This window comes from Lissotriton vulgaris, chromosome 2_1, assembly GCF_964263255.1.
Source record: "Lissotriton vulgaris chromosome 2_1, aLisVul1.2, whole genome shotgun sequence".
Classification (NCBI taxonomy): Eukaryota; Metazoa; Chordata; class Amphibia; order Caudata; family Salamandridae; genus Lissotriton; species Lissotriton vulgaris.
In genome coordinates this window covers 596,201,847-596,218,254 of record NC_141687.1, presented here as the reverse complement: position 1 = coordinate 596,218,254, position 16,408 = coordinate 596,201,847, and the positions used below count along the sequence as shown (strand labels likewise).

Below are 16,408 nucleotides of genomic sequence, written 5' to 3'. Positions count from 1 at the left end.
GTAGGGGAGGTGAGAAAGAGAGGATAAGGGAAGAGACAGCTGTAGAGATGAAAGGAAGTCTGTCTAAAGACCGACTGGGTAGGTGATGACCAAGGAGGGAATCCATGGCCCATCTCCCCTTATAGCTAAACAAGGTAGCTCCATCGGGCGTCAGACAAAATAGTTCAGTCTCAAGTGTCGAGGGAAGAGGGAAGAGGTTCACTCAGAAACAGGGTGGGGAGAAGGGGCAGGTGATGGCAGAGGACAGAAGCTGGAAAGAGTAGGAGCGGAGAGGGGAGAGGGATGGGGGAAGAGAGAGGGGGAAGAAAAGGTCAAGGAGAGACGTGGGAGCGTTTGCCCGAAGTCCGTCTAGGTAGGTGATAGTTCACCAGGTAAATGTCTTGAATGGAGTGCATGATCCAGGTTGGATGATGGCTAAGATCCAGTTCAGATCGATGACAAGTTTTATGATTGACCAGAATTTGCAGTACATCGTGATGAGGTTGACTGTGGCGGCCATCTTGTGTACAGGCAAAGTTCATTTTTATTTAATCCTCAGGCTGATCAGGTTCATCCCAGTAGGTGGGGGGGGGGGTGTTCAGAGGCAGCTCCGGATCACTGGCCCGATTTCCGGTGTTTTCCCGGAGATCGCAGTGGCCTCCTGCAGAGTTCTTGGAAACAAATGCACGTTGGAGAACAGGATAGGTCACAGTATAGCATCACACTATTATGGCATATTATTATTACCAATGCTGCTGACGTCACAGGTGCTCTCTAGCCTCATTCCAAGATAGAAACTGCGTTTGAGTGCTGTTATAAGCAGACCTAAAGTGGCAATGGCAACAATGGTGAGATAGCATTCGCACGAGGGACATGCTGGAATCGTTTGTCTCCTTATATTGTCTCGCCCTGCTTCGCCGTTCTAATATCTATGATATCCGCCATTTTAAGGTCAGGCGCGTGCAATCAATCACATTCTCTTAATCACCAGCGTCAAGGGCATTCGCAGGTGTCATCAGGTGTTTGCAGGCCGGCATTTGTCCGACTCCTCAAGGGGAAAGACTTCTGCGCCAAGGACGAACGGACATGGGCAGTGTTCTGCAGTGAACGGCGCCCTCTGCTGGATGATGAGTTTCCCCCTCTCCAGGCGGTGCCCTCTGTGCCCCCCTAGTAGCAGCATCTCTGCGCTAGAGTGAGAGCACCTGGACACGCAGGGTGCAGGCTGGAGAGGGAGTGTGCACTTCCTGCTCACTCATGGACTTCATTCGCTCGTCTCTGTTCAAGGCTCTACTAAAAGTAGCACTCGTCATTATCCTCTACATCTCCATTTTCAGACTGTCTCTACAATAGTAATTTACAACTTCCTCTATAGACTCCTGCTGAAGTGAGACAGAGAGCCAGCCCAAATATCCCATTCCCTGCCAAACTGAGGGAACATTGCGTCCTCAACCACTCCATGATGTAATCCAATAGAGCAATCTATTTCATTAAGTCCAGGCCACATTCAGACATTTTAGAGGTTCTAATTCCATCCTAATCGCTGTGTGGTGCAACCTCAATAGATAGCGAGGTGAATAGTAAAGGTGTGACTACAGTCTTCCTCCTGGATATTTCAGCAGATTTCAACATCATCAACTAGGCTGAACTTACCGGATTTCATAAATAAGTCAGGGTCCGAAGCACTAGCGTGCATTGATTTACTGTCCATCCTTTCGAAGTGTAAAAAGCTTAGGCACCTACACGGGCATTGACTGCTCTAGGAAACCTAAATGCAACAAAAATGATTAAACCTGCTTCTTCTAATGAGTACTCGTTCCAGCAGCGTCCCAGAGGCAAGACTAGTTATGGAAATGTATCCATAGCTACATACGCCACTGATACTGAGTGATGCCTCATGACAGCAGAGACGGAACCGCACAGTGATATACCACACATGTTGCTTAGTGACTCAGTTAATTTTTTCCATGATTTCATTGATTTTGGATCCAGACCTTCTGCGGTTTCTTTTCAAAGTGGCTCAATTTTTTTTACTGCTGTTTTTGAATCAGTGCCCCCTTCTCAATCTTCAGGCTTTAACCCTTTACCAAGTGTGCTTACCCATTGTCGGTCAATGATCCATATTCTGATTGGTTGTGTTGCCTGTAATCCCACAATGCTTTGTCTTGTTCTGTGTGTGCCAATGCACCTGAAAGCAGGAGAGAGAGGCCCAGCCTAGGATGGCCTCCATGAAGAGCAGGATTTGTGCTGGGAGGGTCTGTGACTGTTCTTGATCTAGGAGCTGCTCTTCATCAAGGAAGCATGACAACACAGAGAGACCACCATAGAATGTCTTCGAAGAGGAAGAGGACAGGAAGAGACATCGTTTTCCTCCTCTGAAACTACTTGTGCGCTGTAATCTTTCTTAAATCTAGCTTTCCCTCAAGATGATTCAATTGCAAAGCAGACTTTCACCTTCAAGTGAGTCTCGGCGGAGGTTTTTGTCCGGGCCTCCTCCTACTCATCTGTTTCAACTGTTATTCCTGAAAGGAATCTGAGCCCACTGTGACACCAGTAGCTTCGGATATCTAGTCTGGAGCCTCTGGATGGGTTCAATCCAGGGAGTTGCAGGAAGGGAATCTTAGAAGAAGGACATTTCAAATATGGTCTTGTATTCATCATAAAGAAAGTTACCAATGGCCAGTAACTTGGAAAACCTTTCTATTCCAGGTTTCCCCTTAAACAATGCTTAAAATAATAGCCATTGACTTGTGCCAACTTCACTACAGTAACAGATCCAACCTCAACCTCAGGGCCTTCCTGCTATGTGCACACAGTTCAACAAGACCTCAAGCAGCAGGCTATGCCTCCACAGCAGGCGGGGACTAAGCAGAGGCTGAATACACTCCTACCTCCATTGTGTTCACTGTAGAGTCAACAAAAACATACATATTTATAATAGATTTGAATGAGAGATTGCAAGACCTCTTTGCCACCTAATGGTACTCAACTGTAGGGAGAACCCAACACCGACCTCAGACTCACTCTTCTGGCCCAGAGCTGTCTAAGACCATTCCCAAATGGGCAAACCCACAATCCCAGACATGCTCTGCGCCACAAAGTGCTAAGAAGCAAAGTAATTGGCAACTGCACATTGTATAAAAAATGTGTAACAGAACATACAAAAGTCAGAGGCTAGAGTCATGCGCTAAATTGACAAAAGGTAGCTTCACCGCTGCACTCCACATCTTAGAGTAGCTCCCACTGGCTGCTGCTTTGTCTCTCAGGCACTCTGCATACCATACCGCGCAGTCCCGAAGTTCTCAAGATCCCCATATCTATCATGAGAAGCTCATCCAGGTTAGGATTTTTGCTTTGCATTCGGGGACTTGTAATCCTGTTATATGATGATTGTATAATGGGATAAATAGGTTTACAAGTACAAGAATGCTAAACAAAAAACAATACTACTAGCACTTGGGAAACCTGACAGCTCTGCAATCCATAAACTGCAGTTGAATTCCACCAATCAAACCTAGTCAAATACCACCAAGTGTGCCCTTTGCAATCCTCATCTATTCATTTGTTCACAGACCCAACTTCTACAAAAGGTATAGGTATGCAGACAAAAAATATAATTTTGGCCCATGGCGCGAGGCTTTACAATAGCAATCGTGTTTGCCAGATCCATGCGTGATGTGTTGCTCCTGTTCATGTTTTTTCATTGAATTCTGGGACTTGTTTTTACAATGGAATAAACAAAAGTACAAATTCAAGTATACAAAGAAAAAACAGTACTATAGCAGCACATCATGCATGGACCGGGGAACCTTAGTAGGGCTGTTTTCCTGGACACTTATCCTTCTGGAAGATGCGCCAAACAGGCCCATTTCAGCCGCCTCTGTCGCAATCATTGTGTGGTAGCTCCAGAATATACTGTCCGAAAACGCAGTATCTAATTTCTTATTCAACCGAAAAATACCTGAAGCAGCCTTCCTGTGCCCCACTCAAACTGCCAGGGTGCAACTGGCAGAAGTGGCCAGCTGCTCTTGCAGAATAGAACAACTACACTACTACAGTATGACAGGGGATGATAGCAAGCTGCTCGAATGGAACCTGTCTCCAGCTCTAGGGTCATGGCACCGGGTGCTGGCTTCAGGGGAAGCCAGTTTGCAAGTTTATTTTGGTTTTAAAAGAATTTGCTGCCACTTTCCTTGCCTCCAGCAATTTCCAGACAACAATAAAAATGTCAAGAACACTCAGGTGATTAATATTCTTCCTGGAGAGAGATGGAGTGTTGTCTAGTTGAGGTTTTGCTGAACATAAAATAGCACAGAAGATTAATAGGCCTGCTGCAATGAACCTGTGCAATGCAGATCCCAAAGTGCATATAAATAGGTCAGCAGGTTACTGCTTTTCTAAGAGACATCATTTTGTTACTTGCATTTTATAAATTAAAATCTTAATACAGAACAGTGAATTATTAACTGTCATCAAAGAACTGCATGCACGCTGCAATGTTTAGAATAGAGCATAGATTAAAGTTGCAAAAAGGGTTAATTTGGGTAGAAATTGATTCTTATTATTAAAGAGAACCCCCAACTATGGTGTTCCATTTTCAATTCAGAGTTTGTGCTTCTCCAGAACAAGCACTCTTAAAATGATACAGCTTTCCAGTATGGATGACATACATGTCACTCCTACACCTTGTAGTCTCATGGCTTATGTACAATTTCCTATACACTGATTTACACACGTATGATTGATTGTCTCTGAATACTGTGTGTGTGATGCAAAGCGCTCTGACATCCTACTCTGGTATGAGTGATGCTATATAACTGTTAAAATTTGGTGGTGAGGGAATAAGTGGCGGAGGTGGACACCACTTCTACCACGGATGGGGGTCGGCAACAACCATTGTCGCACCGGGCACCACCTACGCTAAATTAAAGCTCTAAAATAAATTGATATATGTAGTGTGCACCAGCCACTTAGCAAGCTGAAAATATACTTCCCACAGAGTCTGCTGTAACATGTCTTTGTGGAATTATGGGCCAGATATACAACAGTTTTTTGCGGTCGCAAAGAGGTTTTAGGCCAGTTTGCTACTGCAAAAAATGTGTGGCCAATGTGCCAACCCTATTTTGTGAGTCGCTAATCATTTAGCGATTTGCAAAATAGGGTTAGCGACTCGCTATTAGGAAGGGAGGTGCCAAGCGAGTCCAGAACCCATGTATGAATGTTTTGTGCCCACAATTGCAGTCACAAACCACTCGCTGTTTACCAGCCTTCTCAGATGAGTGGTAAGTCACTCGCAAATGGGAAGGAGTCCTTTGGGAATGCATGTGCTAATATTTTTTCGGGCAGGCAGTGGTCTCAAGGACCACTGCCGCCCTTAAAAAATTAAACTGACAGTTTAATTTTCATTTTTTAAATACATCCCGTTTTCCTTAAAGGAAAAAGGGCTGCATTAAAAAAATGCTTTATTAACAAAGCAGTCCCAAACATGGTGGTCTGCTGACCCCAGCAGGCCACCGTCCTTGTGAGTGCTAGCCATTCCCAATAGGGTCGAAATTGCGACAGCCTCATGAATATTAATGAGGCATGCAGTTTGTGACCCCATTGTGAATCGCACACAGTGTCTAAGACACTGTTGCACATAGCATTTTGCGAATCGCAAATTGTGACATGCAATTTGTTGCAATTTGCGAGTCGCAAAATGCTTTGGTCGTACATCTGGCCCCAAATCACTAACAGAATGTATAACCCGAGGTTCCGTCCTCACTTATTATGAAACTTAAGAGATCAGGGGCCAGATGTAGGTAAATGAGATTTACCGATTTTTAATTACCGAATTTTACCGATTCGGTAATTAAAAATCGGTAAATCTGAGGGGTGGATATGTAGGAACATCCAGATGTTCCTTTTACCGAATCGGTAAATATCTGTATTTACCGATTCGGTAAATACCGACCGGTAATGCCCCATTCATTCCTATGGGCTTTGAAGCCCATAGGAATGAATGGGGCATTACCGGTCGGTATTTACCGAATCGGTAAATACCGATTGTGACAAGGGTGCAGGGGGTGTCACTTTGACACCCTCTAGCACCCCCAAAAAAGGTTCGGGGGCCATGTGGCAGGCATACCTGCCCTAAGGGCAGGTCTGCCTGTCATATGGCACAGGTGTGCATGCACACATGTGCATGCACACCAGAATCGGTATTTTACCATCAAATAGTATTTGATGGTAAAATACCGATTCTGTAATGCTTGTGGGACTCAGAAGAGTCCCACCTACATATCAATTTTACCGAATCGGAAAAAATACCGATTCGGTATTTTACAGAATCGGTAAATTTACCGATCGGTAAATTTACCGATTCTGTAAAATACAGGGCCCTACATCTCAAATTGCATTTACCGGTCGGTAACGGCCGAATTCGGCCGTTACCGACCGGTAAATGCCTACCTACATCTGGCCCCAGATGTCATAGTGTTGTTCATGCCATATTCAGCTCAATTAACATACTGCCTCAACCGAATGCCATCCACTAATAAAAAAATGCCCAATACCATTCTCTTTCCTATGATCAATGCTGTGCCAAAGACCACAGGGGAAACCGCATTTCATCCCCAAAGTAGTAATCCACAACCCACACATATCACCACTCTGATGGCAGAGTGCATATCAAATACTATAATTCCACAGAACATATACAGCACAACATTACATATACACAGCATGATGGTGGCCTTGTCCGGCTTATATCAAACACCACACAAAGGCCACATCCATCAAGCAATGTGTACCAGTGAACATGATACGAAAGTGATGCTCCAGCCGCCCCGTCTCACGCACACAACATGTTGGCTAAACTTCACAAGGCAGCCAGCACATGACGGTACCTCTGCTTCCATCTCCAATAAACTACTAGCATAGTCAATCATACCACTGACCTACAAGAACTGAGGACTACACTCCGCTGTACTGGCTTTGCTCATTAAACAATTGCTCACAACACATAAGCCAACTACAACCTCAAGAAGCCTGCTGCCTGCATGGAAACACAAAGCCTTGTGGAAGCGCCTGTTTCAGACATCCCACAGATGCATAACATAACCCATGATTCATTGTGCAGGGAACAACTTTGACATCACACAGGTAGTGCCTTACCTTCCCAAAAGCTCAAATGACTTCTTCGCTATAATGTTTACATGTACCTGAAAGAGACTTTTTATCCTTTTAGGTCACACGGGACTGTGCACAGCTCATTACAGTCTTTTCCTTGCCTAAAAGAAAGATTCTATAATTCTGCTTTAAACTCAGTGCTGCTCTTTTTCTCATGCACAGGGTTTAACCTTATCCGGAGGTTTTCACTTTTGAAACTTCCCTCCATAAAGAAGATACGAAATCCAAAGGGACCTGTGATTTTACGATTAGGAGCTACCCCGCTGACAAAGCCCACAGGGTGAGTACATAACAGGGCACACTTTATTAATTTGTTTTTGAAAGAAAAAGGGATTGTTTCATAAAAGGATACTTGTACATGGTTCAGCAATTTTTATATCATAAAATGAGCGACTTTTGATAACTGAAGAATGTGGGATACACTAGAGTGTAATAAAATGTGGCAGCTGCAACCAACATACGCAACACAGCACAGTATTGTAAGGCTGTGTCACACACTTTAGTGAAGTCACTGGTGAAGTAGAAAGGAAACAGAATTCATAGTTGGGTGGTAACAGAAAATTCAGAAGAGAATCTTTCAACAGAATTCCCGGACTATAAATAAAAGTTGGCCTCTGGATATAGCACTTTCCCAGAAAACAGGACATTCTATTGCCTCACAGCATCTAAATTAGACCTGGTACTTGAGCCCTAATATTTGTCCCAGGAGGACCTAGGACTTCTTGAGATGTGCACTGCTTTATTTTGGAGCACCTTGAAGTCTTAACCTCTCCTAGGTGCTGGTCTGTGCAAGAAACACCATTCAAGATGCAATAAAGTGAAAATATAAAAATACAGAAGTGGGCATCCTAATGTAGGTTTTAGTTAGGAATGAGGTCATTGTTCTTGTTGCAAATGAACTTGGTCTTCCTGGAGAGAGTATTGACCCATTCTTTAATCCTTGGAGCTCAGCTGAGTCAAGAGGCATCAATTCTCTGCCTATCCAATGCGGCCTTTATAGTTTTGGAGGCAAATAGTAATGAAGCAAATTTGAAGTGATAGAACATCTTCAGGAGGTGGAAGAGAGTGCTCAAAGACAAAGCAGAATGCTCCTTTGATAGACTTAACTGTAAGGTCTGTGGGTTGATCCTGAGCAACGTTTGCTTGCAAATAAATAATTCCTTAACCTTATATCGACTTTGACTGCTATTTTTCGAGCATTGGCACTTTGAAGCTATTCCCATATCATTGTTTGTACATCAGAGAAAGTAAAGAACAAACAAACTTTATTTCATTAATTATTAATACATTTCATAGAGTTCTACATATCACCAAGGCTAGAGAGTGCTGGAGCAGAAAAGAAAAACTTGATAATAAAAGTTCTATAAAAAACACATTCTTCAATCGTGCCCATGATAGTATTAAACTTTTTTGATCGTCTGTTTGAAAAGTTATGTTTTTAGTTGTCAAATTTTGAAGAAACTATTCTAAGTTTGAAAAGGGTCTGCTGGTGTCAGAAAGATGGAACAAGGCTCTGGAATGATGCATTGGCCCACTGTAGAAAGTGCCCCTTTTACATGGTTACCTACCACTTTTTGCCTGATTTCTGATGCACTTTCACTGAATGTGCACTAGGCCCCAGCGTTCATTCCCAAAACGGTACCTTTGTTTCCACAATTGGCACACCTCTGGCACACATATAAGTCCCTTGTAAAAGGTACCACTGGCACAAAGGGCCTTGTGACCAGAGAGGGTCTCTAAGGGCTGCAGCATGTATTGTGACACCCTCAGAGACCCCTCACCAAACACATACCCACGCCCATTTGAGACTGTGTGTTTTGATGCAGCTAAAACTAAAGAATCAACATGGCCAACATCCATGTATGCCATGCCTAAAAACTATTGTCTGTGGCATAGGTAAGTCACCCCTCTAGTAGGCCTCACAGCCACAAGGCAGGGTACACTATACCACAGGCAAGGGCATAGCGGCATGACCAATATGCCCCTAAAGTATCTAAGTCCATTTTTAGACATTGTAAGTGCAGTGAGGCCATAATGAGTACATGAGCTGGGAGTTTGTCATTAAGAACTTCACAGCTCCATGATGGCTTTACTGAATGCTAGGAAGTTTGATATCAAACTTCTCAGCATAATAAACTCACACTGATGCCAGTGTATTGTAAAATGCACTCTGAGGGCATCTTAGAGATGCCCCCTGAAAAACTACCAACTCTCTGGTGTGCAGCTGACTGGTCTTGACCAGCCTGTCACTTTCAGAAATGTTTCTGACCCCCTGAGGTGGGAGCCTGGTGCTTTTGTGGGTCAAAACCAAACCCTGCTTGTGGTGGAGGTGCTTCTCACCTACCCCCAAGCAGGAACAGCATTCAGGGTGGTGAGTCTCAAATGCTTCCTGCCCTTTGTTATGCCATCTTGGGTCTCTCCAGCTAGTAGATATGCCCGCTGCCCTGACAAGGCCCAACTTTTGGTGGCAAGGTCGGCAGTAAAATTTGTCAGCAGGAGAGGTGTGTACCCTCTCAGCCAGGACCACCCCTAAGGTTTCCCAAGCTCAAGTGATCCCCTCCTTAGAAAATCATCCATGTTGGATGCAAATAGTCTAGTCAATAGGATTAGGGGATGCCCCCTCCCCAAAGGGAGGGGATATAGAAAGGCAGTCACCATAAAGGTAAGTAGCCAATTGGCTACTACCTGCCAGTATCTGCGATGGCCTACATTGAGTACTTAGAGGCACCCCTGATCCTTGATCCTTAGATTCCAGGTGACCTAAAGAAGAATAAGGACTGATGAGCCATGCAGCAGTGAAAACTTCAGACGACAACTAACTTGGCCCCAGCCCTACCAGCCTGTTTACAGCCCACGAAGAGATCTGCTTGAAGAAGAAAGTCGTCCTGCAGTCCCAGTGACCTCCACACCCCTTGGAGAAGTGCCTGCCTTTCCTAAAGATCAAAAACTCTTGAGGACAGCGGTCCTGTCCACAAAAAAAACAACACCAAGGACTCCCTTGCCTTCTGGATCAGGGAGTCCTGCCCACTCTGCACCCAACGCCCATGCCCAAGTCTGAGTGGCCCACTGGTCCAGCAAAGTCTACCCAGCGATCCTGAACTCAAAGCTATCTTTACCTGACCTCTTGTGGACACCACGAAGATGCCTGCAGCCTCTGCACGACGGGTCCCCCTGACCACGACCGGCTCCGGTTAAAATTTTCGTCCCATCTTACCTGCCCAGTCATTGGTCACCTTCATTCAGCCTCCTGGTCCAAGCCTGCACACCCTATGTGAACACGATTCCTCCATCCCATAGCATTGGAGGCCCAATGCTGTCTTTGCACCCTGCACCCGGCTGCCCCTATGCCGCTGGTGGTATATTATTGGTGCTGCCTTGTGGCCCGCCCCCTTGAGCTTGCTTAAACCCCCAAGGTCTGTGCCCTGAAATTACGGCTACTTACCTGCAAACCGTGCATTTACAATCACCCCCAGTCTCCCTAGACTAACAATGGGCTCCAGGCATCACCTTTGACCTCTGCACCCGGCCACCCCTGTGCTGCTAGTGGTGCAAATTTGGTGCCCACTTGAACCTTGCACTGTGTTGGTCCAAACCCTCGAAGACTGGGATTGTAAGTGATGTACTTACCTGTTAATGAGCAAAACAGTTTTTCTCCCATAGGATTACATTGTATTTCTTGCTATTTGCACTAAGTGTCTATTTTCTTCATTGCCAAGTATTGCTACTGTTGATTGACACCACAAAGAATTTCTCATACTACTGTAAAGTATTCCAATTGCTATTTGCAACACATTCCTACTGTACCTGAAAGTATTGCTATTTCTAAACTGGTACTGACCTGCAACTGAGTACTTCTTGGTTCTAAAATAAAAGTAACTAAGTAATATTTTGATACAAACATTGGACTTTGAGTTAGTCATTGAGAGTGTGTCATTTCAGGATTGTGTGTACAACAAACACTTAACACAACCCTTTGATAAGCCTAACTGCTCAACCACACTACCACAAAAGAGAGTGAGGTATTATCTACTTTAGCCTCTGTAAAGCATCTGGGGATCCACTGGACTCTGTGCACACCATACCCTACTTTGGTATAGTATATACAGAGCCAGCTTCCTACGATGGCATCGGGACGGTGGGTGCTACTCAGTGTGCACACGATTCCCTTTCTTTATTTTAGGGACAAACTAGAAACTCAAAGGGGTGATCTGAGATTAGGTGCTTCAAGAGGTAGGGACCACCGTTAGATCTGCATTGTCAAGCTTCCAACAATTGCCCTGATCTGTTCTTTGCTGGATGCCAAGACAGTCTTAGTTTGTAAATGTAGGATGTACACGATATCCAAAAGTCAAAGAAGAGGGGGGAGACTAGGAGCTAGATAAAGGTCCAGAACCCATGCTCCTATCGAGGTAATGTAGCAATACAAAGAAGGGGGTGTCTGTTCCTATGGAGAAGAAACAAAGTCTAACGTGGAGTGTAGGTGGAATTTCTTCAGTTAGGGAGAAGGTCTTCCTAAATGGAAGATAGAGTCCTCAAACACCCAGATGTGTGTCATGCTTCACTTAGGGCCAATCTCCTCGTGGGGCCAGCATTGCAATGCCCCACAGGCCCCGCTAGAGGGCTCTTTGTCGGAGATCGTCTCTTTAAGTCGTATGGGTGCGCAAGGGTCTGTGAATCTAGGGTAGAGTGTATGTGAAAAGAACTGTAGTTAAAACTACCTAAGAAGTCTCAAAAAGGGTTTAATATATGATTTCCCAGGCAGGTTTAAAAATTGAAGAGTGAAAAGACTGTCACTGGTATGTAATGGGCTGTGACAGTTTCTACACGTGAAGTGTTGTTAAAAGGTCAACACGCTTTTTCGCCATGTGATAGCATACATCTCAATAGATGCCTGCTGCCATGAAGTGCGCATGTTCAGTTTGCTGTTAGCTTCAATGCGGCCAACCTGACATGCGTACATCTGTCCTCTTTAAATCTATGCTGAATGAGAGCACTATGGGGACAGAGATTCAGTACCCCTGCACTCGAAGGGAGCAAAGTGGTTGACCCGCCCAGCCAATCTCGATGCTGCTTTCAATATATGTGTTGAAATACAGAGCATGAAAGCAGCATTGTAATTGGCTATGTTTCTCACGGGTCCCACTTTGCTGGAACCACACAGTAGGAGACTAAAACCCGGGGGAGCTGACGTAGTGAGACTACGCGGAGGTCCACGGAGTTGGGGAAAAACTCTGCTCTGCTCGCCACCCGCCTCCACCCCCCCTAATAAAAAACAGTTAAAGAACATTAATTTAAAATGAAATGAAAACACACTTACCTGTACTGCGGCATCCCTGGGCTGCCCTCCTCCTCGTCGCCGTCTCTCTCCTACGTTGGGAACATCTTGAGATAACAGAGCACGTGTATCCAACCTAGGAGAGAGATGGTGAGGAGGAGGCGGGCAGCCCAGGGACGCCGCAGTACAGGTAAGTGTGTTTTTTAAATTTCATTTTTCAATAGTTTGTTACTATTTTTCAGGGGGGATGGGCTGGCTAACTCCGCTCCGCTGCGGAGTCAGAGTTTTGCCCTATATTTCACGTTCCCCGCAGAGCGCAGAGTGGGCAAATCTCAGCACACTTCGCTGGCGGAGCGGAGTTTATGCCCAGGGTTATAGGAGACACTAACTGCGCTACCCACAAGCAGCACCAGTTGCAACGCCGGCTGCTCCTCCCTCCTTACGCACCCCCACGTGGACTTGACCTCCTACAGTTCGAGGTAATTAGATCACTTTTAATTTTCTCTAAAGTTTTTTATTTTTGACTTTCTTGTTCATGTTGACACAGACGGTATTTGAAACTTTGACTGGTGGGGTCGAGGTAGGAGGAGAAAATGGGTTTTAGTCAATGAAAAAACATAATGGGAATCACATCTGTTTAAGTGGCAGTTTTGTACTGCGGTGGCCGGTTAAATAGAAACAGTTAAATTTAAGCCCAATTGAAGGCCGAGAGATTTAGAAGAGGCACTCTCAGACCCCCAGTTTAAGATATATTTTGTCTACTGAATCTAGAGATAGGATAGCAGGGGTGGTGTGGTTTTGTGGCTAAATAATTGTCTTCTGACCTCAGCGACCAAGCTATAATTCCGGCGCCAGCACCCGAACCTTAGCCATGTGTGATTCTGGTTAGGTAATTTGATCTCCCTGAGAGCGCAGAGAAAAGAGAGACCGGTGTTTGCAAACTCCAACGAGTTACAGTGGTTAAGCTGCAGGAAAAGTACATTATTTTTGTAGGCTTATTGTTTCACCAATGTTTACGCCTCACCGCTTTCATATTTTACCAGCCGCCAGTGGTCCTGTTACCATTTCAAATCTCCCTTGAGATAAGTGTAGAGTGCACTCTGAAGACCAATGAAAATATAACTGCTAACTACGAGGTGTCACTTATGAGAACACAGGAACAAAAAGTAGCCAATTGTGGAGGATGCCACCTTTGAATTTCTCTTGCCTCCCTAATCCACCGAAAGGGCATCTTCCCAGCCTCTCTTCCACTGGAAACAAGCCACGACAAGAACACATTAATCAATCGATCTATGATGTGTATTCTACCTTCACAGCCCAGGCACATCTTGTCTCATCTCTTATTCGCAGGCAGACCTTTCTGCCTCTGAATAAGGAGTCCAGTAAGTCCTGCTCTTTGAGTGATATGTATTGGGAGTCAAAAATCACATGAATGAATGAACAAATGAAACAATCAATGAACGAACGAATGAACGAATTAATTAACACATTAATTAATTAATTAATTAAGTGTACAGTTGAAGAGCATACTACTAGCCAATCCCGGTAATAAGTTATCTCAGGATGCAGTTAGAAATTAAACAAGCATTGGAAGAGCTATACTAATCTCATGTTGCAAGGTAGAATAGAAATAACAACCCACTGAACAACTGTGCATACATTACGGGGGTCATTAGGATCGCGGACGGACTTGCGTCCGTCCGCGACCCCAGAGCAGGAGGGAACCTCCGCATGGCATGCGGAGTTCCCTCCTGTGCAATTAGGATGTGACCGCAAGGGTTGCGGTCACATCCTCTATTTTTAACATTGCGGCGGGTGGAGCTTCAAGCTGCACCCGCAGCAATGTTAAAAACGCACGCATTGCATTTGTATGTAGAAAGTGGCAGGCACCGCGCGGTGCCTGCCGCTTACTGCATACAAATGCAGGGGGGTACCATAGGTACCCCCCATGTGCACCCCCCACCCCCCCTTCACCTAGGGGGTCCGCAACGGGCACCCGCAGTGAAGTTACACATGCTTTTCCACGGCGGAAAAGCCGCCACGGAAAAGCATGTTTCCATGCACATCCTAATCTGGCTGACGGTGTCTGAGAGACACCGTCACCATATTAGTGCTTTTCCGCCGCGGTTGTAAACCAACCGCGGAGGAAAAGCTGCGGACAGAAACCAGGACCCACCAGCCATCCTAATGTGGCGGTGGGTCTTGGTGGGTCCGCAGAGGATTTTCCGCATCCTCCAGGCCGGCGGTAGCTTCCGCCGGCCCGGGGGATGCGGAAAATCCTCCATCCTAATGAGGCCCTACATTTGTATATTCCATTACTTCAGCAACGCTCCCTTCTAGTGAAGACAATAGACCTGGGCTATATGTTTCTATATGAGGTGCTGTCCGCACAAGCTGTGGGACCACATAGCAGACTGTCACTAGAAGAAGAGCAAACCAATCCAAAAGAAGGTTGTGGTGCAGTCAGGTGGATTCACTGCTGATGTTGTATCTCGTGAGATGTAGGTTTTAATCCAAATTGCGACCTTCCTGTTGATCAATATGTGTTTCATTGTATGATGGTTAAATAGATGGCTAGGTGGATAGAAAAATCTCGTACTCCTGGTTTTATCTTTACATTTTACATCTGGCCTTCTGTACATTGAGTGTGTAACTAATTTACCTGTGAACCCAACTTACCTCTTTGTTTGCTCTTAAATTAGGACTGCTAGACCGTTGCCATGATTATTTAAATGTTGGCAATTAGACACCACGCCTTTTCTGCTGTACGTCATTCATGCACTTGTCAATTCTGGAAACACTATATAAACACAAATATCTGGATATTCTTGTCCTCCATGTCATCAATGACGCAGGTCACTTTAGACAGGTCTGGAACACCTTCTTGTACAATAACAATTGACCTGAGCGACGTCATCATGGGAGGGTGATAAATGGACTACCACCAATTTAAATAAAGTTATATATATATATATATATATATATATATATATATTAAAAAGTTCCCCAGATATGAGGCCGCACTCTTCCACAGGTAGGTAACAACCCTTTTATTTAAATTAGCAGCCTGCTTCACACCCCGTCCTTGTGCCCCCTCCGGACTGACGCGTTTCGAGGAGACATTCCTCTTCTTCAAAGTCCACAAGTGCAGGCAGCCTTTTTGCGTGCATCTACAGCGTCCCCGTCTTCCTTATTAGCATATTTTAATTGGCCTCACATGTGCCGTTTTTTTCTTGCTTTCTGGGACCTGTAGTTCATTTATGCAGTCTTTATACCCTCCAATGGGTTTGGTGCCTGCGCTGTCTTGTGGGGGCTCTTTTCAACAGCTCTCCATTAAGCCCCGAGTGAGACGTAGCCTGCCACAGTAAAATACCTGCTTCACTGTTCACTTTTTGAAGAATTCAAAAGCGCAGAGCCTTTTCCTTTTTCCCGGCTGGTGCGATCTCTCCACGGCCTGGAAGCGCCGTGATATGTGATACCAAAAAGTTCCCCAGATATGAGGCCGCACTCTTCCACAGGTAGGTAACAACCCTTTTATTTAAATTAGCAGCCTGCTTCACACCCCGTCCTTGTGCCCCCTCCGGACTGACGCGTTTCGAGGAGACATTCCTCTTCTTCAAAGTCCACAAGTGCAGGCAGCCTTTTTGCGTGCATCTACAGCGTCCCCGTCTTCCTTATTAGCATATTTTAATTGGCCTCACATGTGCCGTTTTTTTCTTGCTTTCTGGGACCTGTAGTTCATTTATGCAGTCTTTATACCCTCCAATGGGTTTGGTGCCTGCGCTGTCTTGTGGGGGCTCTTTTCAACAGCTCTCCATTAAGCCCCGAGTGAGACGTAGCCTGCCACAGTAAAATACCTGCTTCACTGTTCACTTTTTGAAGAATTCAAAAGCGCAGAGCCTTTTCCTTTTTCCCGGCTGGTGCGATCTCTCCACGGCCTGGAAGCGCCGTGATATGTGATACCAAAAAGTTCCCCAGATATGAGGC

General features: G+C 45.2%; 1 protein-coding gene across 3 annotated transcripts in view; it reads left to right on the top strand.

Moving 5' to 3' along the window:
- COL16A1 (collagen type XVI alpha 1 chain) overlaps positions 1 to 16,408 on the top strand; it is an 831,382-nt gene that overhangs the window by 200,020 nt on the left and 614,954 nt on the right. For all 3 annotated transcript variants that reach the window (XM_086955641.1, XM_086955640.1, XM_086955639.1), the window contains exon 4: positions 7,309 to 7,426. In XM_086955641.1, the coding sequence (XP_086811767.1) occupies positions 7,309 to 7,426 (118 nt within the window). The remainder of the gene's footprint in view (positions 1 to 7,308; positions 7,427 to 16,408) is intronic.